This window comes from Procambarus clarkii, chromosome 81 (genome assembly GCF_040958095.1).
Source record: "Procambarus clarkii isolate CNS0578487 chromosome 81, FALCON_Pclarkii_2.0, whole genome shotgun sequence".
NCBI classification, from domain to species: Eukaryota; Metazoa; Arthropoda; class Malacostraca; order Decapoda; family Cambaridae; genus Procambarus; species Procambarus clarkii.
Window position 1 is genome coordinate 20,888,618 of NC_091230.1, and position 27,850 is coordinate 20,916,467.

The window sequence follows — 27,850 nt, forward strand, 5'->3', positions numbered from 1 at the left end:
AAAATACATTTCAAAGGGATAGAGTAGCTTAGGCTATTTCTACCCCCCATTTCACGCATTTCTTCAGCGAAGCTCTGAAGATTTCAGTGTATACTGTTCACAAACGCTCTCCTTTTCTTTTTGCATTACTACAGTTTTATAGTAAATTATTAAAGAGTTAACCCATAGAATATGTTCATCTGTCTCACGTGATGGAATAAAGCAGAGCTTTATTGGTTATGTATAAAGGACGTCTTGTATCTTTAATACCACTTATTGTTTTAAGTTTAGCTACCATCAAAATATACGTTAGTTAATTCTGTGTTCCTAATTGTGACCCTTTTGTGTTATCTTTATTTGATACACATTGAGTAATTACTAACCATCTTTATTATGGCAGTGGAAACTAATTGTATTTTCGTTGCACTTATTTTCAAGTGTTTTAGATTGAACGTACAAAAATAATTAATAGGCTTAGCCTAAAAATTATTTTGACTCATCATTTTGTTGAGTTAACCCTAAGTTTTATTTATGACTAATATAATAAGATCAGAAAAATGTAATATCTTCATAGAATTTAACGTCCATTAGCTAGAAACTCGTTTATGAGACCTCAGTTTAATAAAGCGTCTCTGCCAGCCGTCCGGGTTGTCAGCCGTAGTGCAGGGCTGTTCCTGGTCAGTGTTTTGTTTACCGGCGGTTGTGTGTCTGTGTGCCGCCCCTCCCAGTCCTTCCACAGTGAGTGTTACCTCTCGAGTCTTTAAGTGAATAATGAATACAGTGCATTATTAAATTGTCTTCCGGAAGGGGGGAGGGGAGGGAGAAATAGGGGTTGAGAAAAGTCATGGCGCACATCAGCTGCAGGGACGACATTGCTCGAGTATTCATGGTATACATTCCTCTCGTTATTTATAATCCCACGTCTTGAGTAAATAAGTTGGATAAAGATTATAGAATAATGGTTCTAATATATAACTTTCATGGAACCACAGCAATGCTTGTTATTGTTTTCTGTTGCTGCTGTTTGTGTGTTAGGCTTTGGAAATTCAATTGCGTACAAGCAGCAGTAGTGTCAAGTCAAGCTAGGATAATTTAGAATATTTTATGAAATTTTTAACATTAGCCAGTAAATAGTTTTGAATCTTACTAACCCTAAAGAGAGTTGTTAAGTCAGGTCGTGAGGACGTTGAGTCCCAAAATCATTGCAAGGTTGCAATGTTCAAAACAGTTTATCGCTAATGTACTTCAAGTCAAAAGGAAAGTCAATAAATTACTCGTAATTTCACATTTGGTAGTACCTCGAGGCCATTAGATGCTGATCGGATTTTCATTTGAGAAGGACAAATTGAGATAAATTCTAGTTTAGCTCCAGTCGTGAAAAACCTCAGGTGTGGTGAGCTAGTGTATGGTGGATCAACGCATGTGTATGATTGTATACTTGTACTGTATTACCTGTATGTGCTTACCTAGTTGTGCTTGCGAGGGTTGATCTCTGGCTCTTTGGTCCCGCCTCTCAACTGTCAATTACTGGTGTACAGGGGCCGGATTCAGGAAGGTACTTACGAAGGTTTTTCCTCTTAGCTAAGAACGTTACCCTTCTTAGCGCCTTCGTGGCGGCTACGTCCGTATTCAAGTAGCCACACTAAATGGAAAAACCTTCGTAAGTTCATTCCGGGATTTAAGTGTGGTTTCGACCACTCGTAGCTTTACGTAAACTGGATATAAGTCATTTTTCTACTACATAACACTGGGATCGATTTATGATATTGGAACATGACCAAAATATTATAGCTGGTGAATCTAGTAAAGAGGAGTCCTTCGTGTTAGTTATATATGCATTCTCTGCTTGAAACTTGAAGTAAATGTGTGTTTGATGATAGTAGAATTAGTTTTATAATAGCAAGATATTATACCAGTAGTTATTAAGTAAATAAACACTGGTGAACATGAAATATGAGAGAAGGTGATGAGCCCTGCCTGATGGGATCATTTACTATCACCAAATGCCCCTGTTCACCTAGTAGTAAGGGTGTACCTTAGCTATACATACCCATTTCTAATTTATTTAGTTTGGTTTTATTTTGAAATTAAATCTGGGTGAGACAAAATAAAAATATGCTGCACAAATGATGTTAGGTAAGGAGAAGGGTAAAAATGTCAAAAACTTTATTCATTGAATACTTAAAGCTATAATTATGACTATATATATTATTAAAAAAGACAGAGGGAAGTAGGGGTCCAAGACCTCTTCCTGTTATACAATTTGGGTGTGGAACAATTATCAAAAGAAGGCACCATGCCGGGAAGGCTATGTAGCAGTAAGGCAGTGAGGTGAGGCAGCTACTTATTTGAGAAATGCTTATTTTATTTACTTTATAAGCTGAGGCAACTTATTTTATTGGAGGAATACTCAGCTGATTCCTCTACATTTAGCATGGAACAAATTTGTGTCCAAGACCTCTTCCTGTTACTCAGTTTGGCTGTGTGTAACCAAACTAGAAGTGCTCTACAAATCAAGGGACCCAGGATGTGGAATGACCTCTCGAATCATGTCAAAGGCTGTACCTCTCTCAACCAGTTTAAGAGTTAAACCAAGTACTGCATAATTAACTCCATGTAACCTAACTTACCTCCTAAATGTTAATCCATGTCTTGCTATTTTTTAAACAACGCTGTTCACCAACATGTGCAATTGCTGATTTATGCTATGTTAACCCCCCTTTTTGTATTTTTTATTCCTTCTTTCAACACAATTTATACCTAATCCCGATTACTATTAAGTTTTAGTCTGTGTTTTTTCCCCCCACACCTTGCCCGAAATGCTATGAGTATTAGTGGCTTTAGGTATTGTATGTACTAGCTCTGTCTATAAATCCAACATTATGTTTGTAAATCAACTGTATGTACTTTTCCTGAATAAAATGTATTTATTATTTATTTTTTAATCAGTAAGTATTAAAAGAAGGCACCAAGCTGGGAAGGCTATGTAGCACCATTGTGTGTAACAATAAACCAATTTTTTTTTAACAAATAATGCACCTGTATGGTAAAACAAATCCTGTCAGCTGTAAAAATATTGATGCAGTTATTTAAATGAAAAATATAATGAAAGAAATATTACTGGTTTATTTTTATCCTATCTTTTTGTACTGTACAGTATATCCAAGGAAGTGAAAAACTGAGACATAATGCACAATTTAATGAATGATTAGCATGGATTAGCAGTTCAAAAGAAATATGACTATTACATATCAACATGAGATCTTAATGATCCATGGTCAACATGATTTAATAAGGATAATACAGTACTGAATTTGTAATAATACAAACTATAATTTAAAATCTTTATTACTGATTTTTTTTATTAAGAAGATTAGGTATATACAGCAATGTACTACTACCCTATTCTATATGGAATATTACACAGTGTAGATAAAAAACTAGCTATAAGTTTATCTAATACTCCCATCTCACAGGATGGTTAGACATACTGTACATGGAATCAATTTAGAAAATACCAGCCTCAATACAAAAAACAAATCAACTTTGACTAAACAACTCTAAGCAATTTTCACAAGAGGTAAGCACTGAATCATGGAAACATTATATTATAATTACTCTTACCAGTTTCTACCAGACTCCTCTCAAACAATGTATTTTTAAACATGTTAAGGTATACACAGCAATGTGCTGCTTCCCTATTCTGTATAAAGGACCACACAGTGTAGATCAAAAACCAGCTACAAGCTCATCCAACATCCTCACCTCACAGGATGGCCAGTCATACATGGAATTAGGAGAGAACAAAATACTTAATGCTGATCTATTAGCCCCCACTGGCAAAATCTGGGTGCAGCACAAGAATATCTTCCAATATTCCTAAGTGTATGAAGTAATTACAGAGCTCAAAATACCTCATACCATTTGGTATGAAGTCACTGATAACAGGACAATCACAGATATAGTGTTGGAGAGTATGTTCTCTCAAGTAGGACTGAAAACAGATGTTTTTTTCCACCAAGAGGGCTATAAACCCATGGAACCGCCTACCCGCTGAAGCCGTAAATGCCAAATTCCAGCTAAAAAATATCATTAAGACAATTGGCGGGCCCTTTAACAAGCCGCCGGCTTTCTGTCCTCTTCGAGGCCACTAGATAGTTAATGGCCCTTGGGTAAATTCAGTAAATATATAAAATAATTGTCAGCGCATCTTCCGAGCAACAAGGACAGCTACACAGTATCTTAGAATTACGTAGGTAAACAACAAATGTAACATATTTGTTTACTACAATGTCGGTGCTGGCTGTAGAAGTTGAAAAAACATTGTTTTACTTCGAAATATACTAATTTTATAAGAGAATTCGACGTAAATAGGAGGCAGTAGAGCTCCGATAAGCCAGCGCTAAATCTTCAATATGAAGAATGTTGCTGCTCTCTGATTGGCCAAACGAAACACAGTAGTGACCTCTATCGGCACGCAGGTGAACCAACAATTTTTTCCTAAGTGAACGTTATTGAATTGCACCTAAGCATCTTCTTAGGGCACACTTAGGAACCTTCGTAGCAAACCCACTTTCGAAGAAATACACAGAGCTTCCTGAATCTAGGTCCAGATTCCTGAGCCTATTGGGCTCTTATCATATCTACATTTGAAACTTTAAGGAGTCAGCCTCCACCACATCACTGCCTAATGCATAACATCTGTTAACTACTCTGACACTGAAAAAGTTCTGTCTAACGTCCCTGTGGCTCATTTGGGTACTCGGTTTCCACCTGTATTCCCTTGTTCGCGTACCACCCGTGTTAAACAGTTTATCTACCCTGTCAATTCCACTGAGAATTTTGTTGGTAGTGATCATGTCATACTTACTCTTCTGTCTTCCAGTGTCGTGAGGTGCATTTCACACAGCCTTTCCTCGTAACTGTGGCACAAATGTAAGCACAAACTGTACTTACAGTTGTAACTGTAAGCACAAACACTTACCTAACAGTGTATACGGGAGAGTGAGATCAGCTCTTTTATGTAGTGGTGCACGTGGGGGCGGATGTCGACGCCCCCGCCACAACACCCTCCAAGACCACCAAGCTAATAAAAGTGCAATTTTGTGCACATGTTTCTGCTTCCTGACGGTCATGTGTGTGTGTGGGGAAGAAAGGTCGTCTTGCCTCACGGGGTGATGGTGTTTGGGGGGTTGAGGGGGGGGGGGGAGTCGCCCTTCCTCTCTGGATGTGTTCGTGTGTTGGAGGGGGGTGTTCTGATAATATGGGAGGACTGGGTGGAGTACTTTTTTACTTAACTTTACGTATAAAAGTGAAATATGTGTATGCCTTTGCACTCCTTTGGTGAATATTTAGAGCATGCTTAGCGAGGGGGCTCTACGAAGAAACAGTGAGCGAAGACATATTTGTTTAATATTCGAACGTAATCAATTGAGTCATGTGAATTAAAGTAGGGGAGGGGGGGGGGGTAGCTCCTGGATTCCCAACCACTTGGCCAGTGGTTCAGCCCGTCCTCAATAAGCATTGCAGTCCGTCCTCGCCAACAAATGTCAAACAATAGTTAATCCAGCCTTCAAAACCCACAGTTTATGTTAATGAAACACTGTTTACAAACGACTCTCAAGTGATGACGACCGAACATTTCTCGAACAATGCTTCGCTGACGACCTCTCTTCGAATCGTAACTCTGTAAATGTTTCACTCGTGCACTTCAAATACAAGTAATTGCCAACAGAACCTAAACATCTAAACTAACCTAACCTATAAACTGTAATATATATAATATGAATTTACATTTGAGAAAATAACGTTAGAACGATGAAAGCGTCTTTGGGGGTTGGGCATAACTTTGGACAGGCACAGACTTGAGCACTTAAACGATTTTGTAAGGCTGGTATCACTGCAGCACCTGCACGGCCGTGATGTGAGCTGGGGAGGAGGAAGATCAACTTAGGGATGAGGGATGGGTAGTACCCATTTTGAAAGCCAACCTCGCTAGGGATGAGGGTCGGGTGGTAGCCGCCTCGCCTGCCTACCTCACTAGGGATGAGGGCCTACCTCACTAGGGATGAGGGCCGGGTGATAGCCATCTTGCCAACCAAGCTTGATATCCTATACATATTTGCATGTATGTTAGTGTTAAAAACAAAATTCACGCATAGGTTATTCAGAAAACTAGTTAGTAAATGATCAACTACTGGCATTTGTTGTTTAAGTTTAAATTTGAAGATGCTAGAAGACCCCATTATATTTTGACAGTTTCCTAGGTCACTTTGAAACATTCCGAACCTTTTGTAAACGCAAGAAGGCTAGTGTATGTTTAGAGATGTATCGTGTTTGTGGCAGTGGAAAGGTCTAGTAGTACTCATTCTACCACACTATACAGCCCCTCCTCCTAAGGTTTCCCAGCGTCAAGAAAACGGTCAATTTAATGTGTCCTCTCCTAACTAGCCTACCAGAGGACCCTAAACAGGAAAACACGACAGTACGTCACTTTCGTGAGACGCTTCCATTTTCAAGTACGACACTTTTTGTTCTTAACGCAAACTTTCGAAATGCGACGTTCTTTGTAAGAGGACAAGTTGCACTATAAGCCTGTAACACAACCACTGTATTCTGAGACCCCACATCTACATTATATAAACTATAAAACTTGTTCTTTTCTGGCGGAATATTTTCCGGGTGAGCAGATTTAAGTTTATTAATTTCCAGAATTAAATTAAGACCCGAGAGTGACAATATACATTAAAGTATTTACTTTAATGTATATTTCCTTTCATATTTAATCATATGATGTGCCGATCATATAATTAAATTTGAATATAATGAAAGAAACCTTTGTTAGGCTTTCTGATATGCCTATATTTCTGATATGATCTGCCTATCTGATATGATATATTTCTGACAGCTGGGTGGACAGCGCTTCGGATTCGTAGTCCTGAGGTTCCGGGTTCGATCCCCGGTGGAGGCGGAGACAAATGGGCAAATGAGATAGGCTTCTCTTAATTTTGCCTGGGGAAGGTTGTATAGGGTCTCCGCTCGTGGCCCTGCCTTCGTAAAATATTATTTTGCTAAGCATGCTCAACAAAATTATTACAGCAATGTGTTTTATATTTAAAGTCAAAACGGAAAACTAACGTAAATAAGAAATTTTGCTTGAAACTTAAAACCCGAATGCGATGTATTATTCGAGGACGGGGTGAGTGGTATGCGGAAATCCTTACCCAAGTGCATACAGGCGTAAACATATACACAGTTAACTCCGCAAACCTTGTGTACATTTATTTACATAAATTCAGGAAAGGAAATATTTGTGTGTGCATGTCTCTCTCTCTCTCCTTCACGTTTTATCAAGGTGTCAGTGGCGTGGGTAGGCGAGTACAGGCGAACCCTTAATGGTAATGACGTACCATTAACATGGCCGCTTGTGTGTGAAATTGAAATTGAAATAAGTTTATTGAGGTAAAATACACGCAAAGGGATGAGGTAGCTCAAGCTATTCTCACCCCGTTCAGTACATCGTGTTAATACATACACATACACACATCACAAGCAATAAATATATTACCAAACATTCTGAGAGATAAACATCTAATTTCCTATGTGTGTGTTGTCTTAGTTCAAGAGATCTGATTTAGTATCTATTGTATATGTACAGTGAACATTATACATTGACTAAGAGCGAGCATCATAATACAGCGAATAGCGTAGTACAATGAACAATAGTGAAAGAACCTAATACAAGCTGGCATGAAGAGCGTTTAGTTGATATTACGGTATACGCTAATCATTATAAAGACATTATTACATAATAATAATGTTAATCATTATAATTAGCATTACTATTATTTTATTCGTTACCTTTATAACACTTATAGTTACACGAAATTATAATTGTTTATAAATTATTGTTTAAGAGTTTCCATTTGGTTAAAGTTTGGACTCGTAGGCATTACTTGTGTGTATAGCCTATTGCCTGATGTGGTCAGGACGGCTGGACGTACAGTAATGACTAGAACCTAACGAGGCCTAATATATATATATATATATATATATATATAACCATTGCTAACAATAATTAGCATTTCCTAACCTTGGCTAACATTTTCTAAATTTGTCGGTCTATAATATTTTGTATCTTAGTGTTATTATCATTTTTTTTTATTTATTACTAGTTTGAATTTAAGCTTGATCTGCACATACTGTGATATGTCAATGAAAAATCTATTGGAGTATTGCCGGGGATTCGAACCCTCAACCTGGGTACTCCCAAGCCTCGCACCTTAACCTCTGGACCACGACAAGGTGTAAGTTATATAACCTGTGGATGCAGCTGAATCCACAGGACGTATGGAGCATAGGCTACTGAAACCAATCCAGGTTTTACATATGTTATCAACTCCCCCATGCACTCAGATATAGGTAATGGGGTTCTTCCACAATACTTTCCAACTTCAAATACACAAGGAACTCATACTAACTTGATATATCAATGAATATGCTAGTTCAAGTTCAAGTTCAAGTATGTTTATTGAGATAAGCAAGAAATACATCTCAAAGGGATAGAGTAGCTTAGGCTATTTCTACCCCCCAACTATATGCTAGTTATGTAATATTGGGGAGAATGTTCGCACTGTCCATGTATTGTACAATGTACATGTCTACTCATAGTTTTCCCAGAGCACATCAAACATAATATTTATAGAAAAAGATATTGAAGACCTTAATTTTTCTCGAGTATTTGAGTCTTATGTCGTAGAAGATATAGGGATATAATAGTGAGGGAGAGAGGTGATGGTGAGGGAGGGAACGGTGATGGATGAGTTACGAGGGAAAGAGGGATGGTTGATGGGGAGTGAGGGGTATTGGGAAGGAAAGGTGAGTTTGAGCGAACAATCGGGGTGGCTCTCAAGTAGCCTACCGTAGCCCTCCATCAGAGGGACTTCGCTGGAGGCTGTTTGATCGCCAGCCTCTAGTTGTGTGTTTGCCTCCTCTGCCGTTTATTATCGTCCTCTGTTTGTCTTTTCCCTCAGTTTACTGCCCTCTTCCTGCCTAATCCCCGGGAAGGACGAGAGAGAGGGAGAAATGGAAAACAAACGTTTCGCTTTGTGAGTTTCTACATCTTGATATACGTTGTACATGTCTTTACTTGCCATTTATCCTCTATATATAAAAACAATGTGTAGTATTCCCGTTACTGCCTTGCCTGCATCTTTAAGCCTCCTTAATTATCCTTAATTGTGGCCAGGTGTTGTACAGGAAGTGTGGGCCCGCTCGACCTATATGGGAGGGAGGCCGTGCGGGTGTCCACATTCTGGATAATTGGGTGTTAATAGCATTCCTCTGTCCAGATTTATTGAGGCCAAATTTGACTGGGCGCGCACTGTGTTATATCACACAAATTTCTCTGTAACATTTGCAGTTTGTATTGACTCGCTAAAAAGGCTCTACCGTAAAGCCAATTGTCATCCCAGGAGTTTTATCAATTTTCTTTGTCTTAACCCATGAGAATGCGGAATCTTATATGGCCGGTCCGGACTTGATGTTACTTGTATATTTTTTTGCTTGCACATTGTATAGGGGGGACTGTGTGCCTGCTTATGGTGGAGTGTTATCTGATATGGAACCGTCTAATGCACCCGTACGACTTGTGTTACAACACAGGGGCTAGATTCACGAAAGCACTTACGCAAATACTTACGAATGTGTACATCTTTCCTCAATCTTTGATGGCTTTGGTTACATTTATTAAATAGTTTACAGGCATGAAAACCTCCCAATCAACTGTTGTTATTGTTATAAACAGCCTCCTGGTGCTTCGAAGCTCATTAACTGTTTAATAATTGGAAACAAAGCCGCCAAAGATTGAGAAAAGATGTACAGGTTCGTAAGTGCTTGCGTAAGTGCTTTCGTGAATCTGGCCCCTGGCAGGTTATCCGTGTTTGTGGCTTTTGAAACAGTATCACATGACACGACCACCGTTTTCGGTTTTCACAACAGAAAATGTATTTGAGACCCCTCCCTCCCCTTCTTCTTTGTTTTGGGGAGGGCTCCTAAATCCAAAACATTTTGTACTAGAAAATGGTAGTGGTTCGTAAAATTGACATACTGTCCCGTTTTCTGTTTTGTGTTTTCTGGTTGGTTAGGAGAGAGGACTTTAGTACGACAATTTCTTGATGTTGGGAAACCTTAGGAAGACTGGCTGCTTCTTCACCCGGGCAATATCCCGCCAAACACACACCGAAATTACGACGTTGGTACAACGTTCGAACAAGTTTTAACACCTCCTAACCAGTTATAACAACCAATATAGCAAGTTGTAACAACGTTCTAAAACGTCATAAACACGTTAAGCCAAGATGAAACAACTTTATTACAAGTTGTAACAAGCGGAAAATAGAGACAGTTTCGGTTTGTGTTTCCAGGGATTGGGCTCTTCAGGAGCTAGTTCAAGACAATCGCTTCTGTTGTTGAAGACAGGAAGCCTGTATTTCGATTTATCAAGGTTATCTTGTGGAGGGTTATCTTGAGATGATTTCGGGGCTTTAGTGTCCCCGCGGCCCGGTCCTCGACCAGGCCTCCACCCCCAGGAAGCAGCCCGTGACAGATGACTAACACCCAGGTACCTATTTTACTGCTAGGTAACAGGGGCATAGGGTGAAAGAAACTCTGCCCATTGTTTCTCGCCGGCGCCCGGAATCGAACCCGGGACCACAGGATCACAAGTCCAATGTGCTGTCCGCTCGGCCGACCGGCTCCCAGTCCCCCTAGGTCAACAACTGACCTCCTTCAGGATGTAACCCTCAACATTGCATAACTCTCATGTACCTTTCTTACTGCTGGGAGAACAAGGGCTCAGGTGAGAGGAACCTCACTTGACATAAACAAGGGCTCAGGTGAGAGGAACCTCACTTGACATAAACAAGGGCTCAGGTGAGAGGAACCTCACTTGACATAAACAAGGGCTCAGGTGAGAGGAACCTCACTTGACATAAACAAGGGCTCAGGTGAGAGGAACCTCACTTGACATAAACAAGGGCTCAGGTGAGAGGAACCTCACTTGACATGAACACGCCTTGACAATGGTTCAGGCCGGACCGAAACCTAGTCGTTTCTCCATGATCTGATGTGTCGTTTGGGCATCCTTTACCTGAAAATTTATTTTAATTTATTTATGGAACAGGTCTGGGGTTCTGTTTTACACTGGTCCGCCGTCCCTTTCTCAAAATTTCTTAATAAATCTCTTCTCTCTAGTTGTTTCTTGCTTAGTATTGCTGGTATGTTTGAGTGATTCTTCTTCCTATACTGATTCAATTGAGGGTCTATGGCCTGAAGAGACTATAGGGACCCCATCGCTCCGCTATTTCCCGGTATCGGGCAGCCATGATCTGATGTATCGTTTGGTCATCCTTTACCTTTCTTATGACGACGATCCGATCCCACGATCGTCGTCGCCCCTAAATCAACACAACAACAACTCGGTTGATGCCAGGTTATGGAAACAAGAGTCTCACTTTGTTTATCTTTATTGTATAACATAAAACAGCAGCAAATCCTATGTGAACACTGAACAAGATCAAGGTAACGCACCATAAATATATATTAGTGTACAAAATAGTCAATATTACAGTGACCTGCCGCTTGCTAACATTGCTAAAGAGATAAGTTAAATAAAACTAGTTAACTGTTATGGGTCGTAGGCCTAGCCAGCATTGACCTGCTGGCAGTTAGAGATTTGTTCGTGTTAACAATCGATGACTAGCTTAACTGTCCTCGTGGGTGAAGTGGGCTTAAAAAAAAAAATAGTAGTTCCTTCCCAGTCAGAAGGCTCTGTTGGCTAGGAACTTTTAGAAAACAGAACTTAGATGAAAGTAGACGCTTCTATGATAATAGCAGCATGTCTAGAGAAGAACTAGGAACTAGGAAGGATGGAGCTCCGGAGAAGGCAAATGATGCTTTGGTAAGGAACTTGAAACTCTAGGAATACAGCAGATGTTACAAGACATACGTAGGAGCTCTAGGAGTGAACCACGGCCAAGGAAAAGAAGTGTGGGTTCTGGGAAATAAAGAAAGAACAGTCAGGTGTTTAAGTAAACAATTCGTAGAGGCACCAGGAACGAACTTTGTTTAGCCACTAAATAAGATCTGTAGGAAAGAAGAAAAGAAGCTGTAGAAGATTAAATCAGCTTCAGGAATGACGTATAGATAATATATATTAAATAAGAGATTTCTCCCAGGGTGGGGAGGGGCGAGACAGAGGGTTGTGGGATGGGTGGAAGGAAGGGAAGGGTGGAAAAGGAAGTCGAGGAGAAAGATACAATGCATGTCAGAAATATCGACAGAGGTCTAGAAGTGAGACTCGAAGGGGGGTCAAGTGGAAGTATGTAGATAATCTTGGTACGATAGTCTTACGCCAGGTTTCTCTCAACGACGAAATGAAGTCAACTTAAACCTAACGAGATAGCAGTTGACGAAGCTTGTTCATACTGGCTCAATGTGTTTATTAACTGCATCTTCAAGCATCATCGGCCGAGCTGATTAGCGGGACATGTTGTATGAGGCCCGTTGGTGCTGGAGGGGACTAAAATGCTCCGCTTCCGGAGACTATTTCTCTGCTGTGTGGGAAGGTTATCTTGAGATGATTTCGGGGCTTTAGTGTCCCCGCGGCCCGGTCCTCGACCAGGCCTCCACCCCCAGGAAACAGCCCGTGACAGCTGACTAATACCCAGGTACCTATTTACTGCTAGGTCACAGGGGCATAGGGTGAAAGAAACTCTGCCCATTGTTTCTCGCCGGCGCCCGGGATCGAACCCGGGACCACAGGATCACAGTCCAGCGTGCTGTCCGCTCGGCCGACCGGGAAGCTGCATGCAAATGAAAGCTTTCTTGTATGCAATTGATGCAATTTTTTTTGTATACATCTGCTGCCATTTTTGTATGCAGCTGCGGTATAAAAATAACTGCCCATTACTAGTAAATTTTTCACAAATTTACAAACTATTGGTCAGATAAGTTGTGAAAAGTGTGATGTTAGTATTGGGGACACACACAAACACGCACACACTTGAAGAGTTGAGAGGAGGGCCCAAAGAGCCAAAGCTCAACCCCTGCAAGCACAAATAGGTGAGCACCCACGATGTAAGGAGACGGGGATTCCTCTTGGTGTAAAGTGTGTTCGAGCCGCTCTACTCATCTTGGAACTCTTACGAGTATACATCAGAGTTGATGTCAATCAATAGTAATCAATAAAGTTTAAATTATACTCACTATTGTGTTTAGAATGATAATGTGGAAGAGTATGAATTGATGAACTCATGAACAAAAGTCAAGTAATTGAACAATAACAAAATAACAATCATATAACACCAATTTTTGAATAATAATACTTGGATGAAAACATCTGCCAGAGCATAATAGACTAGGCTGGTAGCTATGGTGTGGGGTAGAGGTGTTCCCTACATGGTGGTCGTGGCCCTGAGGTGCAGGGTCGTGGCCCTTGGGTGGAGGGCGGGGTCGTGGCCCTGGGGAGGGCAGGGTCGTGGCCCTGGGGAGGGCAGGGTCGTGGCCCCTTGGGTGGAGGGCGGGGTCGTGGCCCTGGGGAGGGCAGGGTCGTGACCCTGGGGAGGGCAGGGTCGTGGCCCCTGGGGTGGAGGGCAGGGTCGTGGCCCCTTGGGTGGAGGGCAGGGTCGTGGCCCTGGGGAGGGCAGGGTCGTGGCCCTGGGGAGGGCAGGGTCGTGGCCGTGCGCCTCTGCCAGGTTTACAATACAGTGAGACACCTCATAATGAACATATAAATACATATAAATAATAATTATCTAAATGAAGTATGTGAAGGAGGCTGAGGGTACGAGGCATGAATTATATGATGAACCTGCTGCTTACTGCCTCGTTATCTCGATGACTTTTGAAGATTGTGGCAACTCTTCATTCTCAGTTTCCCTTTCATCTCTATATTCGGGATAATTCGCTTCTTTTTGTTCACCTGCGTCATATTCTCTGTCGTCTGCTTTTTCATTACGTTCACCTGTTTCCCGTATAACTTTTGCTGTTTTAGAACTTTTGTTGTTCTTGTGTTCCGCAGCGCCTTCCTTATTCGAGGCTTCGACGTTTCCTTCTTTCATGACTTCATCAGCTTTATTAGACGTGGCATCTGGTTTTGTGTGTGCTCTCTCTCGTGAATCTCCATTTATTTCCTGAAGTTTAATACAGTTTATTATGCACAAACAAGTTTGTAGGATATGTATGAACTTAAAAAAAATTACAAGAATTAAGAAATTCATGGAAACCTTTACTTGTCGTGTAGTGTAGCTTAGGAAGCCTTTACTTAATGCCTTGCTTAGCTTAGTCATTTTTTTTGCTCTTCCCTTGACGAGTAAAGAGTTTTTGAGCTACAAAAAGGTGTCAAATAAAGGTTAACCTGCACAAAGCACCAAGCACAGGTAATACAAATAGTAAATACACACACACACACACACACACACACACACACACACACACACACACACACACAACAAACGAACGAGGCAGATCCCGAACGAGGGATCGTAAGATCCCGAACGAGGCAGAAACAAATGGGCAAAGTTTCTTTCACCCTGAATGCCCCTGTTACCTAGCAGTAAATAGGTACCTGGGAGTTAGTCAGCTGTCACGGGCTGCTTCCTGGGGTGTGTGTGTGTGTGTGTGGTGTGGAAAAAAAAAGTAGTTAGTAAACAGTTGATTGACAGTTGAGAGGCGGGCCGAAAGAGCAAAGCTCAACCCCCGTAAAAACACAACTAGTAAACACACACACACACACACACACACACACACACACACACACACAGGAGTAAGGAGCCAGAGTGTCTATGATAAAAACAACAAGAATAAGGTGTGACAGAGAAGGTTGGGCAGACTGCATATTTTTAGGCTGCCAAAAAGCCTTTGATACAGTACCGCACATGAGACTGCTATTCAAACTTAAGAGACAGGCAGGAGTAAGCGGAAAGGCCCTAGTATGGGTAAGGAACTACCTAACAGGAAGGAGGTAGAGAGTATTGGTAAGGGGCGAGAAGTCGGACTGGCGAATAGTAACGGGTGGAGTACCACAAGGATCGGTGCTGGGACCAATTCTATTTCTAATTTATGCAAATGATATGTTTACAGGAGTGGAATCCTACATGTCAATGTTCGCGGATGATGCAAAATTAATGAGAAGAGTTGTGACAGATGAGGATTGTAGGATCCTCCAAGAGGACCTGGACAGATTGCAGAGATAGAGAAATAGTTACTGGAGTTCAACACGAGTAAATGTAAACTTATGGAAATGGGATCAGAATGATCCAAGAATGCACTTAAGGAACAGTACACAACGAAGGGGAACTGCCTTCCTGTGACGATTTGAGAAAGAGACCTGGGGGTGGACGTGACACCTAATCTAACTCCTGAGGCACATATAAATAGGGTAACGACAGCAGCGTACTCTACACTGGCAAAAGTTAGAACATCATTCAGAAACCTAAGTGAGAAGGCTTTTAGGGCGCCCCATCATGGAGTCCCCACCTGAAGAAACACATAAGGAAACTGGAAAAGGTTCAGAAGTTTGCGATGAGGCTTGTCCCAGAGTTATGAGGGATAGGGTATGAAGAGCGTCTGAAGGAACTGAACCTTACGACACTAGAAAAAAGAAGGGAGAGGGGGGGGGGGATATGATAGGAACGTATAAAATACTCAGGGGAATTAACAAAGTGGAAATAGATGAAATGTTCACACGTAATAGTAACAGAACGAGGGGACATGGGTGGAAGCTGGAAACTCAGACGAGTCACATGGATGTTAGAAAGTATTCTTTTAGCGTGAGAGTAGTGGAAAAATGGAATGCACTTAAGGAACAGGTTGTGGAAGCTAACTATATACATAATTTTAATATGTTTCATTGAAAGAAAACCTGCTGCCAATATACACCAATAATTTTAATACTAGATATGATAGGGAAATGGGACCGGAGTCATTGCTGTAAACAACTGATGGCTAGAAAGGCGGGATCCAAGAGTCAATGCTCGATCCTGCAAGCACAAATAGGTGAGTACACACACACACGCACGCACGCACGCAACAGGTGATAAAACACTTGGCCTCACAAATGCCACAAAAACCGCATTTGAAAAGGATGGAAACCAAGCACTCGTGCTCAAACCTATGAGCTGCTTCAGAGACTAAGGCAGAGAACATAATAGTTTAGGCGAGGTTCCATGGGCTTGGATTCCCTGTTCAAATGTGGGTTTTGTTGTAATATATCGCATTTGTACTGTGGTCATACAGTTCCATGTGTAAGTATTTTTCAAAACAGTGTGAAAATATATGTGTATATTAAACAAGTGACTCTGGTAATTTTAAACATAGAGTTGTCAGGTTATCTGTGACTGTACCTCTTCTGGCGGTGTGTCTTTCTGTCCTTTGGTCTTGTTCCGGGGGGTCGCATCGTGTCCAGCGCTTTGTTGATCCTTGTTATTGGCCTCAACTTGTCCGGCTTTCTGTTGAGCCTTGTTGGTGGTGATCTTAACCTGCCCAGCTGTGTGCTGGTCGTTATTGGAATTAGCAACTTTAGGGTTTTCCAGCACAGTTCTCTCTGCTGGGTTATCCTGCTTAAGTGGTGCAGCTTTCTTTTCTTCGGCACCTTTCTGTTCTTCGGCGACTTTTTCTTCGGCACCTTTCTGTTCTTCGGCGACTTTTTCTTCGGCACCTTTCTGTTCTTCGGCGACTTTTTCTTCGGCACCTTTTCTTTCTTCGGCACCTTTTCTTTCTTCGGCACCTTTTCTTTCTTCGGCACCTTTCCTTTCTTCGGCACCTTTCCTGTCTTCGGCACCTTTCCTGTCTTCGGCACCTTTCTGTTCTTCGGCGTCTTTATCTTCGGCACTTTTTCTTTCCTGTACATTTTCATTGCGAGTATCCTGTGGGTCAATGGCTTCATTTTCTGACCTTTCTGAATATAGTTTTCTTGTCTGATGGTTATTATGCGGCAATATGTTATTTTGAACACCAAAAGCCTCTGCCAGTTTTTCTTTCTCTTCCATTAGCCGTCTATACTTGTCTCTGAATTTCTCCAAAGAGGCAACAGTGTTGGCAGAATCTGCTCTTGCACTCTGTAACTCCTCTTTTGCTTTCCTGAGACTGTTTCTCAACTTGGGCAGCTCCTCTTCGGCTATTTTCAACTTCTCCTCATTCTCCATGAAGTTAATTTTCTTTTCCTCCAAGGCGGCTTGCAGCTTCCTGTTCTCCTCGTTAATGGACTCCACAATCTTGTTCCTCTCCTCCACTGTCGACTTGAGTTGCATGATGTTATCGTTGGCCGCCTGAAAGATCAAAATGATTTAGGAAACGTATCGGATAATTCCTTCATTGATAATTAGGTCAAAATAGGACAATTTGTTTTATAGTATTCGTTCATATAGATGAAGTGTACGAACACTTCTGTTGTTTTCCTGGGCATTTGTTGGGGTATTTTGGTGGAAAAATGAATCATGTATATTTGGACATTTTTGTGAAGCTCTAATACAGTTTGTTTATTAATATACTGTAAGTATATTAATATACTTTGCTTATTAATATACTTTGATATTATTTGACATTATATACTTTGATAATATACTTATATACAAAGATAATATACTTTGACATTAAAAAATTTTGAATAACCAAATTAATATTTATAGGGAAGATAAAAAATAGTTTTGATTGCGTTTTGAAGTTTTTGGTTATGACCTAAAACCAAGATAGAAGTGAATTGTATCAATTATGTTGACAGATCTGAACCAGGGTTAATAGGGCGTATATAATAAACCAGAGATGATAATGTGAGTTGGTCTGAGTGTGTGTGTGTGTGTGTGTGTGTGTGTGTGTGTGTGTGTGTGTGTGTGTGTGAGAGAGACTGAGACTGAGACTGACATACTCAGACAAATAATACATGGAGAGAACAGATTAATGACTTGATTGATCAGATATACAGTACAGTATTTGTTTGCATGCGACTTCCTGCGACTAATGTACAGTGATTAATATGCCATACAACATCAGTGATGAGAATAACCTTGTATTTGGAGGAGAGATCGTTGAACCTCAGGTTGGCCTCGTTCATCTGTCTCTTGACCATCATGTACCGATTCATCTCCCGGTTCAGGTTCTCCTGGCTGCAACATGAGTTAGTTTAGTTCGTTTATTATGCACCCCATACCCATCTTGTGGGCGGTAGTGGGAAGGGTTACAGAGGCACATAATGGGCTCAGGGACTGAACCCCACAATTCATTTAGCTAAGCAAGTTAAAATCTTGATGAGCTAGTTACAAAATTCAATATTAGTCGTCACATCAACAATGGGTTCGAGATCGACCTCAAGTACAGGTTCTAAATTAAGCAACTGTGAAGATGAGAGGGGGTACTCACAGTGTTTTCTTGGCTATCCCGTGGGCGAGGACGCTGTTCTCCACCTCCAAGTTGAGGTTATGATTCTTGACGAAGAGGGTCGCGACAGTCACTAGCAGAACCACCACCGCCAGAGGGGCGAGGTTTGCCATCTTGCCTGAAAAAACACACATTTCAATTCGCTAAATGTACCAAGAACAATGTATATATATATACTAAGAACCTCCCCGAGGATGTAACCCACAATAGGTACTCCCAAGTACCTCGTTACTGCTAGGTGCACAGAGGCATCCGGTGAAAAAAAAAACGTACGTGCCCAACTATTTCCGTTCCGTCGTAGGATCGTGACCCCGGGGGGGGGGGGGGGGGGGGGGGTGCAGCACCCACAACCTGTCCGCCAACAATTACGTCTGAATTTGGCCGTTTGCCCGAAAATGGTCGCAATTTAAAAATGGCAAATAATTTAAAATAAATTTTAAATTAGTTTTTCCAAAACATTTTTGTCAATAGCGCGCATACGAGCGAAAAACAATATAATTTTAAGAGGACGGGTTGGGGGTAGCGCCACTATTAATAGTTTTCTCTGTTTTTATACTTTTAATAAGGATGACACCCTTATTAATTAATCTCGCTTTATTATTTCAATCTAGCTGTTCCCGGTGTGGACACCAGACGGCGGCGATCAGATAAATTACGAAGGTTACCCATTAAATCTTACAATCATAGAAAATGTAAGTCACTTTACAGTATATCAGGGGAGACTTATCAGTCTTAGGACGCTGCTGCATTTGGAGCTTAACTGCTAGCAATCTTAGTATGTTAGATCATTAGACTATTTCCGACGTTAAAAATGTTACTCTGAATATTTTCTTAATTTAGATCTAAATATAACTCTAGTTATCATCTAAATACAATTTTTTTTAATATATTTAGTGGCCTTGTAAAAATATTTAAGTACCGTATTGTAGTTTCATTATTAGCTATATATTCAACTATGTACTGTACAATGAATAATTAAAGCTTTTGTATGACATAAACCGCATCAAAGCCAAAGTTTCCCATTCGGATGAGTTGAATCAAAATTTAAAAATAATTTCAACGAACGCCTAATAGATAATATAACAATATTTGTTATCATTGTATTAATTCTGCTAGAATTTACCTACTTAAAAAATTATCTGTTAGATTAAGGACCTGCCCGAAACGCTGCGCGTACTAGTGGCTTTACAAGATTGTAAATACTGTGCTATCTATTCTCACAAACCCAATGTACCTTCTTGTATATATATAAATAATTAAATACGTCTGAAAGGCAGTCATCGGAGATATCATGACTGTGATCGTTCGTTTAAAATCCCGATAACATCGTATAGCAAGGAGATCAGGAACAGTAAGTTGGCCAAGTCTATTGTCATTATTCCAGGTGAAGGCTAGGAGGGAACTTGGGTCTTAATTTAGGCGAGGTTAAAATCTTATATCGTTAAGGCTAGGCTATATTGAAATTGAAATTGAAATAAGTTTATTGAGGTAAAATACACACAAAGGGATGAGGTAGCTCAAGCTATTCTCACCCCATTGGCTAGGCTATAGGTAACGTTAAATTAAATACGAAAGTACTTGAGGAATTTCCTGTCTTAATCCTTCCTACGTGGTCTGACATATGATTGATATGATATACAATTTTATACCTAAAAGGGGTACCACCTCTGGTGCAAATGTAGGGACCCATAGCCTTGGAGAAGAAAATAAAAAGTATTCAGAGAAGACTTTGTGGATTCTCACTGAACACTTTAATATTTTCTTCTACCACCCCTATTATTTGTGTGTGTGTGTGTGTGTGTGTGTGTGTGTGTGTGTGTGTGTGTGTGTGTGTGTGTGTGTGTGTGTGTGTGTGTGTGTGTGTGTGTGTGTGTTGGAACTGTATCCACTCGCATATCTTTTTATCATTACGATTGCTGAAATTATCTTGCCCACCGCGGGAGGGGTGGTCGCCACGAGTACCGTTATCTGGGGTGATAGCAGGCCCATCAGAGATCATGCCCAGATAACACAGGTTACATGTTTAATCTTGGGACGACGAGCAGGGGACTCTGGGGCAGCTGACGGGGAGAGGCTCCCCAGGTCAGAGGGAAAGAGGAAAGGGGGAAGGAATGAGGGGGAAAGGGGAGATAGGGAGGGATGGGGAAGGGGAGGAGGGAGGGGGAAGGTAACGTGGGAGGGGTAAAACAAGGAAGAGGGATGTGTGTGCATACACTTGGCTAATCAACAGCATGTACAGGACGATATTTTTTAGAAATGATTGAATTTACATCGGAAGCTGTTGCCAAATTCTGATGGCTAACCCTGTCTGTGAAAGACAGAAAAGTGTGTGTGTGTGTGTGTGTGTGTGTGTGTGTGTGTGTGCTGGTAAGCATTGTAAAAACACTTGAGCTCTATGTAGGGGAACATGTAGGAGCGCTCACTAACCCGGTCCATGGTGGACAGAACTGGTGCTTGATACCATTGTGTACATGCGTGGTCACGTCTGTGGTGGAAAATATACTATTAAAAACTACACGATGTCTTGACTCCCCCCCCCCCCCACGACACCACTCCTCCCCCCACACCACACCACACCACCCCTCCCCTTCCCCTCTCCCCCTCACCACGTGCACCACACCACCCCTCTCCCCCACATGATTCCACCCCTTCCCCCACACACACACCACACCATTCCTCCCCCACACACACCACACCACCCCTCCCCATACACACCACCCCTCCCCTCAAACACCACACCGCTCCTCCCCCCCACACTACACCACCCCTTCCCCTCCCCTCTCCCATCCCCCACACCACTCCTCCTCCCACACCTCCCCTCCCCCACTCCACACAATCGAAACCATCCAGGATCAACTGGCTGGTAAAATCTTAACACCCAAGAAAGTACTGTTGGGTTCAGCAATAACAAAGGACCTGGCTGACCGAATACTTTCACTTGAGAAGAAAACCTCGTTCTCGACCGTCGGGCAGATCACCAAGACTCGCGGACGCAGGCATAGATACCCATCCAGGACTACCATCAAGAGAAGACAACCCCAGCATAACCTCTGATGGCTCACCACAAGATCCGAACCACTGGTGAACCTCAGGAACACGGCCACTAGGGTACACTTTGCTGGAAAATACATATATAAACTAAACCCGATTTCTGGAGGAAAGTCTTATGGACCGATGAGACGAAGAAATAAAACTAGAAATAAAAATGAATTTTGGAGAATTGATTTTTCAATTACCATCGACAGTGAAAAGAAACATAAGAAATATTAAGAAAATTCGTGTTAGAATGATTAAATCTTACCTTTTCGGTCATATTTAACAACAGCACCAGAGTGATGGAAAGAGACGAGTAGCAAAACAAAGTAGTATTGCTCATGAACGCTCACCATCATCTGTGAAACGTGGTGGAGGCAGCATTATAGCTCGAGCACACTGCTAAGACAACGGGGGTGTTTTTCAGGGCCGAGAAGTGGAATCCTCTTGACTGGTCAAGTTACTCATCCGACCTGACTCCAGTTGAGCGCACGCCTCACTTGCTGTAGACGACACTGAGGGCAGAGCGCCCCCGACACTGAGGGCAGAGCGCCCCCGACACTGAGGGCAGAGCGCCCCCGACACTGAGGGCAGAGCGCCCCCGACACTGAGGGCAGAGCGCCCCCGACACTGAGGGCAGAGCGCCCCCGACACTGAGGGCAGAGCGCCCCCGACACAAACAGTAACTGGAGGGAGATGTCTGTCCTCAAGTAGCAGCAGTTCTCAAGTAGTCATCAAAGCGAAGGAATGGTCACTGTCTATTTATTTTTAGTCCCCTAAAATGGATGGGGGACTATATTTATCTGAGGGCCACTGACACGGCTGGCCTCCTAGAAGACAGCAAGCTGGCGGCTTGTCGAAGGTCCCCCCCCCATATATACATATAATCTGCAATTCTTACACAATTTACCCGATATGGATATATATAATGTGTGTAAATCACGAAAATTAACACGTGATGAAAAATGTGACCGTGTCATCAGACCACGGAGGAAGAATTGAACCGGGAATTTCCTTAAGTACTTTCATATTTAATAATACATCTTCAGAAGGGCCTTCTGAAGCCATATATATATATATATATATATATATATATATATATATATATATATATATATATATATATATGTATGTATATAAAAATATAATATAATATAAATAATATACCCTCTACACCTTAACCTCATAAGTATTGTTTCCATATCAAGTCCAATGTTGTAGAGCACAAAGCCATAACAATATTGCGTCGCTCTTTAAACACTTACGGAGTGCTCTGTATATATTTTTTACATGGAGATTCCTCCGCGGGCCCCAAGGCTCTGGCTGGTCCAGTATGCGTTACTCACTTCTGTCTTAGACGATGGATGAGTATACATGACTCTTGAACTTGGATGTCCGAAGGGAATGGAAAGGATGCGGGTGGAAAAGGGGATAGAGGAGGTGAAATTCTGGAAGAGGATGTCGGTGTAGAGAGAGAGAGAGGAGGTTTGAAAGTTCGGTGGGCTGTCTATAATGGGTTGGCATAGGTGTGGGTCGTTTGTTTGGGTATGTGGGGCTGTCATTGGCTTGGGTGGTTAGTGTTTGTGGCGTGTCTGGCTACCTGGTGTTGGTGTCGTTCGTCGTCGAGCGAGAGTGTTAATTTTTAAAGTCGTTGGAGTTAGCCACCGGAGGCAGTCAACTCTAATAGCTAAGTCTCAACATAATCTCCTATGTTTGCTTCAGTGAGAATATGTCCAGTGTGTTAGAAGAACTGCGACGCTGTTAAATCTCTGTTTGCTTTGTATGCGAATGGGTGTTCATATGCAGACGAGGAGTCAAAATAACGTGGCTGAAATATGTTGACCAAAGCGCACACTAGAAAGTGAAGGCACGACGACGTTTCGGTCCGTCCTGGACCATTCTCAAGTCGATTGTGTTGTTAGGTATGAGAAACTGTCCCGCACAGACCAATGCGCGGCTTCTGCTGTATCATATATATATTCTTATGTTCTTAGTTCCCAGTATCGGTTCTTCATAAAGCTACAACTGCCAGGCTGTTATATAATTGCTAATGCAGAACGAGATGGTTGAAGGGTCCACCTGGAGTGTCCCCCTCACATGGCTTGCATGGGGCCCGCATGAAATTCCTTTTGTTCTAAGACTGAGATTCTCACATTCTTGCAAAGTCTTGCCCATTCTGCATCGTAATTTGTTTTGTCTTGCTTCTCCTTTGATTGCTATGAGACAAATCTATTCTTGATGATTACAATTTGTATCACAGTCACAACAGTTGTTCGCTCTCACAACTGGTGACTGCATCTTGCTCTTCGGTGGGGGTGATTGTAGCTCCTTCAACATACGTCTGTCTGTTGTATAAAAAGTCACACTTCTTCCTTTGCAACAGAGAAATTAACAGCTAAATGTGTGATGGTATCATGAGGGAAGTCTTACCCGATAACAGATGGATCTGCATCCTATCCTGACTGCACAGCTAATCTCACGGCCACGTGTACCAATAAAGCTTTCCTCTGGTGCTGCGACACTTGGTACATCCAACTCTCTCGACGGCCGAAACAAGAATAAAGCCGGAGCCTTTTTGAGGCTCATCTGTGTGAAAGGGGGGGCCTCCCCCCCCCCCTCCCCTCCCTCCTCACGAACGGAACTCGATCCAATCACATTCTGCCATGCTGTCACTTTTTCTGGATTGGTCTGGGATTTTGGTTTGATTTTTGATTGGTTTGGGATTTTCTTTTTCTGTGTGAAAGGGGGAATGGGGAAGAAGGGCCTCGATCCCCTCCCTCCTCAGTCCAGTCACATTCTGCCATGCTGTCACTTTTCTGGATTGGTTATCACGTCATGATCCTGTGGAAAATTCTAGACTATTTGGAGCCACTGTTATACTTACAAAGATTAACGAAAAGACGAAATATATGGTAAATAAATAAATAAATAAATAAATAAAAGTAAATGTTAACTAAAAACTTTCTCTCACTAGATTAGTGTAACTGAGATTGTGTTTTTGGTTGTAGATGGAATAGTGGATCGTACACTTACTCTTCATCACGAGAAAAATTTATTCCTTGTACCTTTCTTGGTTGTTTAAATTTATATATGTGAAAGGAGATTACCATCTATAGTTGAGATGGGGACCTATAATCTTTGAGAAAAGGGCAAACAAAATTAGAGGGGATTTTGTATTGTTTCTAATACAAAATAAGTATTTATATTAGTATGATGATATATTAGTATGATTTATATTAGTATGATTTATATTAGTATGATTTATATTAGTATGATTTATATTAGTATTTATATTAGTATATTTTTTTAAACGGTCTTTCTTGTAGCCATGTGTTATTAAATATGATAAAACGAGTTAGATTACATGGACAAATATCATCTAACTTTACAAATTGACAAATTGATAATTGACAAATAAAACGAGTGTTAGAAGATTCTAACACGAATCGTCTCTGTATTCCTTAGACTTTTCTTTACTTGTGGAGGAAGTTCAAATATTTGTCAAATTTCAATGAGCTTGATGTGTTTTGCTGAAGTACAGCTTCGCATTCTCAGGGGCAAAGGGCCAGTGAATACAAAAGGACAAACACAAAAATATATTTTTCAGGCGAAGGTGATGAGTAGAGACGTGGTTACCCTGTCGAGAGGATCGAATACTCGAGTCCTGCAATCTCATTGTTTTGCTGAGATAAATCTATTCTTGGTTCATTGTACACTAACCTGTCTCTCTCTTGCTCACGTTGATAAGTCGTAGTTCAGTCATCAATAGGCAGCATACAGTTAGACAAGTCCTGTAACTTACGAGGCTAAGAGAGAACTGCTAGTTTACATTACACCTAGCAGTTATCTCATGTCTAGTAGCTTGTAGGACTTAATTGTATGCTGGTTGTTGATAATTGCTTCGACTTAACATCACCATAAGCAAGAGATAAAGACCAATGTACAATGAACCACATTGTGTTGTACAATGTACAACATTTGGTCCTGCAATCAATGAAATTGCAGGACCAAATATTCTCCTGTTCTCTCGACGGGGAAACCACCTTGACTCTCATCATATTTGCACGACAAATGTATTGATTGATAAAGATTAAGCCACCCAAGAGGTGGCACGGGCATGAATAGCCCGTAAGACAGATGCGTTGCTCTGTGTTCCCTTGAGCGGTTAGGACCCGATAATAGTCTAGGTCAGATAGAAACCTCGACTAACGTGTAATTTTCTATTCTTGGTGATATATTTAAAAGGAAGGGGGTTATTTTAAGTAATTGTGTGTCAGGTCATCACTAGACCCTAGTGGTTGGGTCGAGGGGCTACTTATTATTCTCCTCAAGAGATCGAATCACATGAATCGACGACAATTAATTTCCTAATGTCAATTTTTAACGCGTTATTTTGGGCTAGGCTACGTAGTATTAAGCAAGAGTGTTAACAAACCCTATTATTTTTATTACTCCTCCCTATTTTTTTTAGGTTAAATTAGCAACTATGAGCTGTGTAACATACCTATCAGCACTGTTGCCATTGTGGCACTTGTGGCAGCCCACCACAGTGCCACCACCACAGTGCCACGCTCCTCACGTTAGAACAGCAAAAGTTTAAATACCCGGATGTTTGGTATGTTTTTCGTTACCGTTTAAAATAAATGACTTCATCATTGTGTACTTAAATTATGCAACACGTATCGCCAGATACGTGTTGATAAAATTTTGGGCAGAATTCACCATATTACATTAGGTTTTCACAAATTTGTTTACGTGGATAGGCTAGGTTCAGGTTAGGCTGTCAGGCTAGTTAGCTGTCATGAGGGCCTCACAGCTGAGTGGACAGCGCTCGGACAGTCTTAAGGTTCGATCCTCGGTGGAGATTGAGTTTCTTTCGCCCTGATGCACCTGTTCACCTAGCAGTAAATAAGTACCTGGGAGTTAGACTGCTGCTGCTTCCTGGAGATGTGTAACAAAAGAGGAGGCCTGGTCGAGGACCGGGCCGCGGGGACGCTAAGCCCCGAAAGCATCTCAAGATACCCTCAAGATAACCTCAAGATAACCTCAAAAAGAGAGGGAGACCTGGCCTGGGAGCTCCCTCTTACCGACAATGTCTCCAGCTGCCTCAGACTAACATAGCGTTCCATTGTTCCTGTATTCGGGTATCGCTTGGTATTTAAAGACAAAGTAATAACTCTGATCATTGATCACTGATCTGATCAGTGATCACCTGATGACTCTGATCACCTTGAAGTGAAGGTTAAGGATAATTTAAACGAGCGGAATTCTCGCAAATCATATGGAATGATTGGTGAACTAGGTCCATAAAATTCCTCTAGTCACGCAATATCTTTGTTGTGTGTGGAGGAAATAGCGTGACCGCGACAGTAGTGACAACTCACCACTGCCACGTGTATAAACATGTGCTGACGAACCGCCCCTGGCAACGCGCGTGGACGCCTCACGCTCCACACAGGCGAGAAACCCCATATCTACAGTCCCTCGATATCTGTCAACACACGACTAGATTCCACATCGAACGGCTATATCGCGCTCTCGGCATGCTGAAAAAAGGTCAACTTACGGTATGTAAACAGGGTTGCAGCGGGTTTTGTCGATTCTAGAGGCAGGAGGCGAGCCGCGCTTCCCTCAGACATCGCTAGATAGCCACAACTGCATCGCTAAGCGATACACTCGCACTATCCGGCTACGTGTTGCCAGCGCTCGCCACACGCAGGCCAGCTCTCTACAAGCGCTGCGGTTATCGATAAAAAACAATACACAATGAATGACTTGAGCTGTGTCCTGCGTGCTTTTTTAAGGTGTGTAGCTGGCTTTTAACAGTGATTGTTGAAAGGTATTTTAATCACTATGCGGTGAAGGGTACAACGTGTCAACCGGGAACTACAGGTGCTCACCACAGGTGCTCAGCACAGGTGTTTGTAGAACAGGTGTACGAGACGTGTCACAGGATAGTAACAATATTATAAAAAACAATTGAAGTGAAACAGTGTGTTAATAATTTTACTACATTCTCTGCTAGCAATGACTAGGCTTTGCTAACCTACAATTAACAGTATTCTAGAATAAAAAATCGCTTACAATTAACAGTAGTGTCCAATTGAGAGGAGCAGGATACAATTAACAATACGTTACATTACACAGTAGGCTACAGTAAACAGTAAGTTAATTTTTTCTCTTCCTCTCGCGTGGTCCTCCCTCCCTCCCTCTTGCACCGTCCTCCCTCCCTCCCTCTTGCACCATCCTCCCTCCCTCCCTCTTGCACCGCCCTCCCTCCCTCCCTCTTGCACCATCCTCCCTCCCTCCCTCTTGCACCATCCTCCCTCCCTCCCTCTTGCACCATCCTCCCTCCCTCTTGCACCGCCCTTCCTCCCTCCCTCTTGCACCATCCTCCCTCCCTCCC

General features: G+C 41.8%; 3 protein-coding genes across 11 annotated transcripts in view; 1 reads left to right on the top strand and 2 right to left on the bottom strand.

Annotated features, from left to right (window-relative positions):
* The window catches only part of LOC123773203 (T-box transcription factor T-like), a 214,721-nt gene that overhangs the window by 71,333 nt on the left and 115,538 nt on the right, over positions 1-27,850 (bottom strand). Inside the window, exon 1 of one of the 4 annotated variants that reach the window (XM_069315280.1) lies at positions 4,964-5,109. The exons of the other annotated variants lie outside the window; for them this stretch is intronic. The gene's annotated coding sequence lies outside the window, so the exon portion shown is untranslated. Of the gene's footprint in view, positions 1-4,963; positions 5,110-27,850 lie in introns of those variants that run through there. 4 annotated transcript variants of the gene reach the window in all.
* LOC123750865 (putative uncharacterized protein DDB_G0290521) overlaps positions 632-27,850 on the top strand; it is a 39,359-nt gene continuing 12,140 nt past the window's right edge. For 2 of the 3 annotated variants that reach the window (XM_069315283.1, XM_069315285.1), the window contains exon 1: positions 632-717. The gene's annotated coding sequence lies outside the window, so the exon portion shown is untranslated. Of the gene's footprint in view, positions 718-26,861; positions 27,012-27,850 lie in introns of those variants that run through there. The other variant, XM_069315284.1, reaches the window with a different exon arrangement.
* Positions 11,489-27,164, bottom strand: LOC123750864 (caldesmon). Of its 4 annotated transcripts, none has more exons than XM_045732967.2 (6): positions 27,011-27,164; positions 18,394-18,529; positions 18,041-18,140; positions 16,748-17,306; positions 16,383-16,696; positions 11,489-14,171 (listed from the first exon to the last, which is right to left on the bottom strand). In XM_045732967.2, exons 1-6 carry the CDS (start codon positions 27,081-27,083, stop codon positions 13,857-13,859), a joined length of 1,497 nt encoding a protein of 498 aa, XP_045588923.2. In that variant the 5' UTR covers positions 27,084-27,164; the 3' UTR covers positions 11,489-13,856. The 4 variants fall into 4 exon arrangements, with proteins under 4 accessions (XP_045588923.2, XP_069171382.1, XP_045588922.2 ...); XM_069315281.1 differs by having other exon boundaries at positions 16,383-16,630; positions 16,664-17,306; XM_045732966.2 differs by having other exon boundaries at positions 16,383-17,306.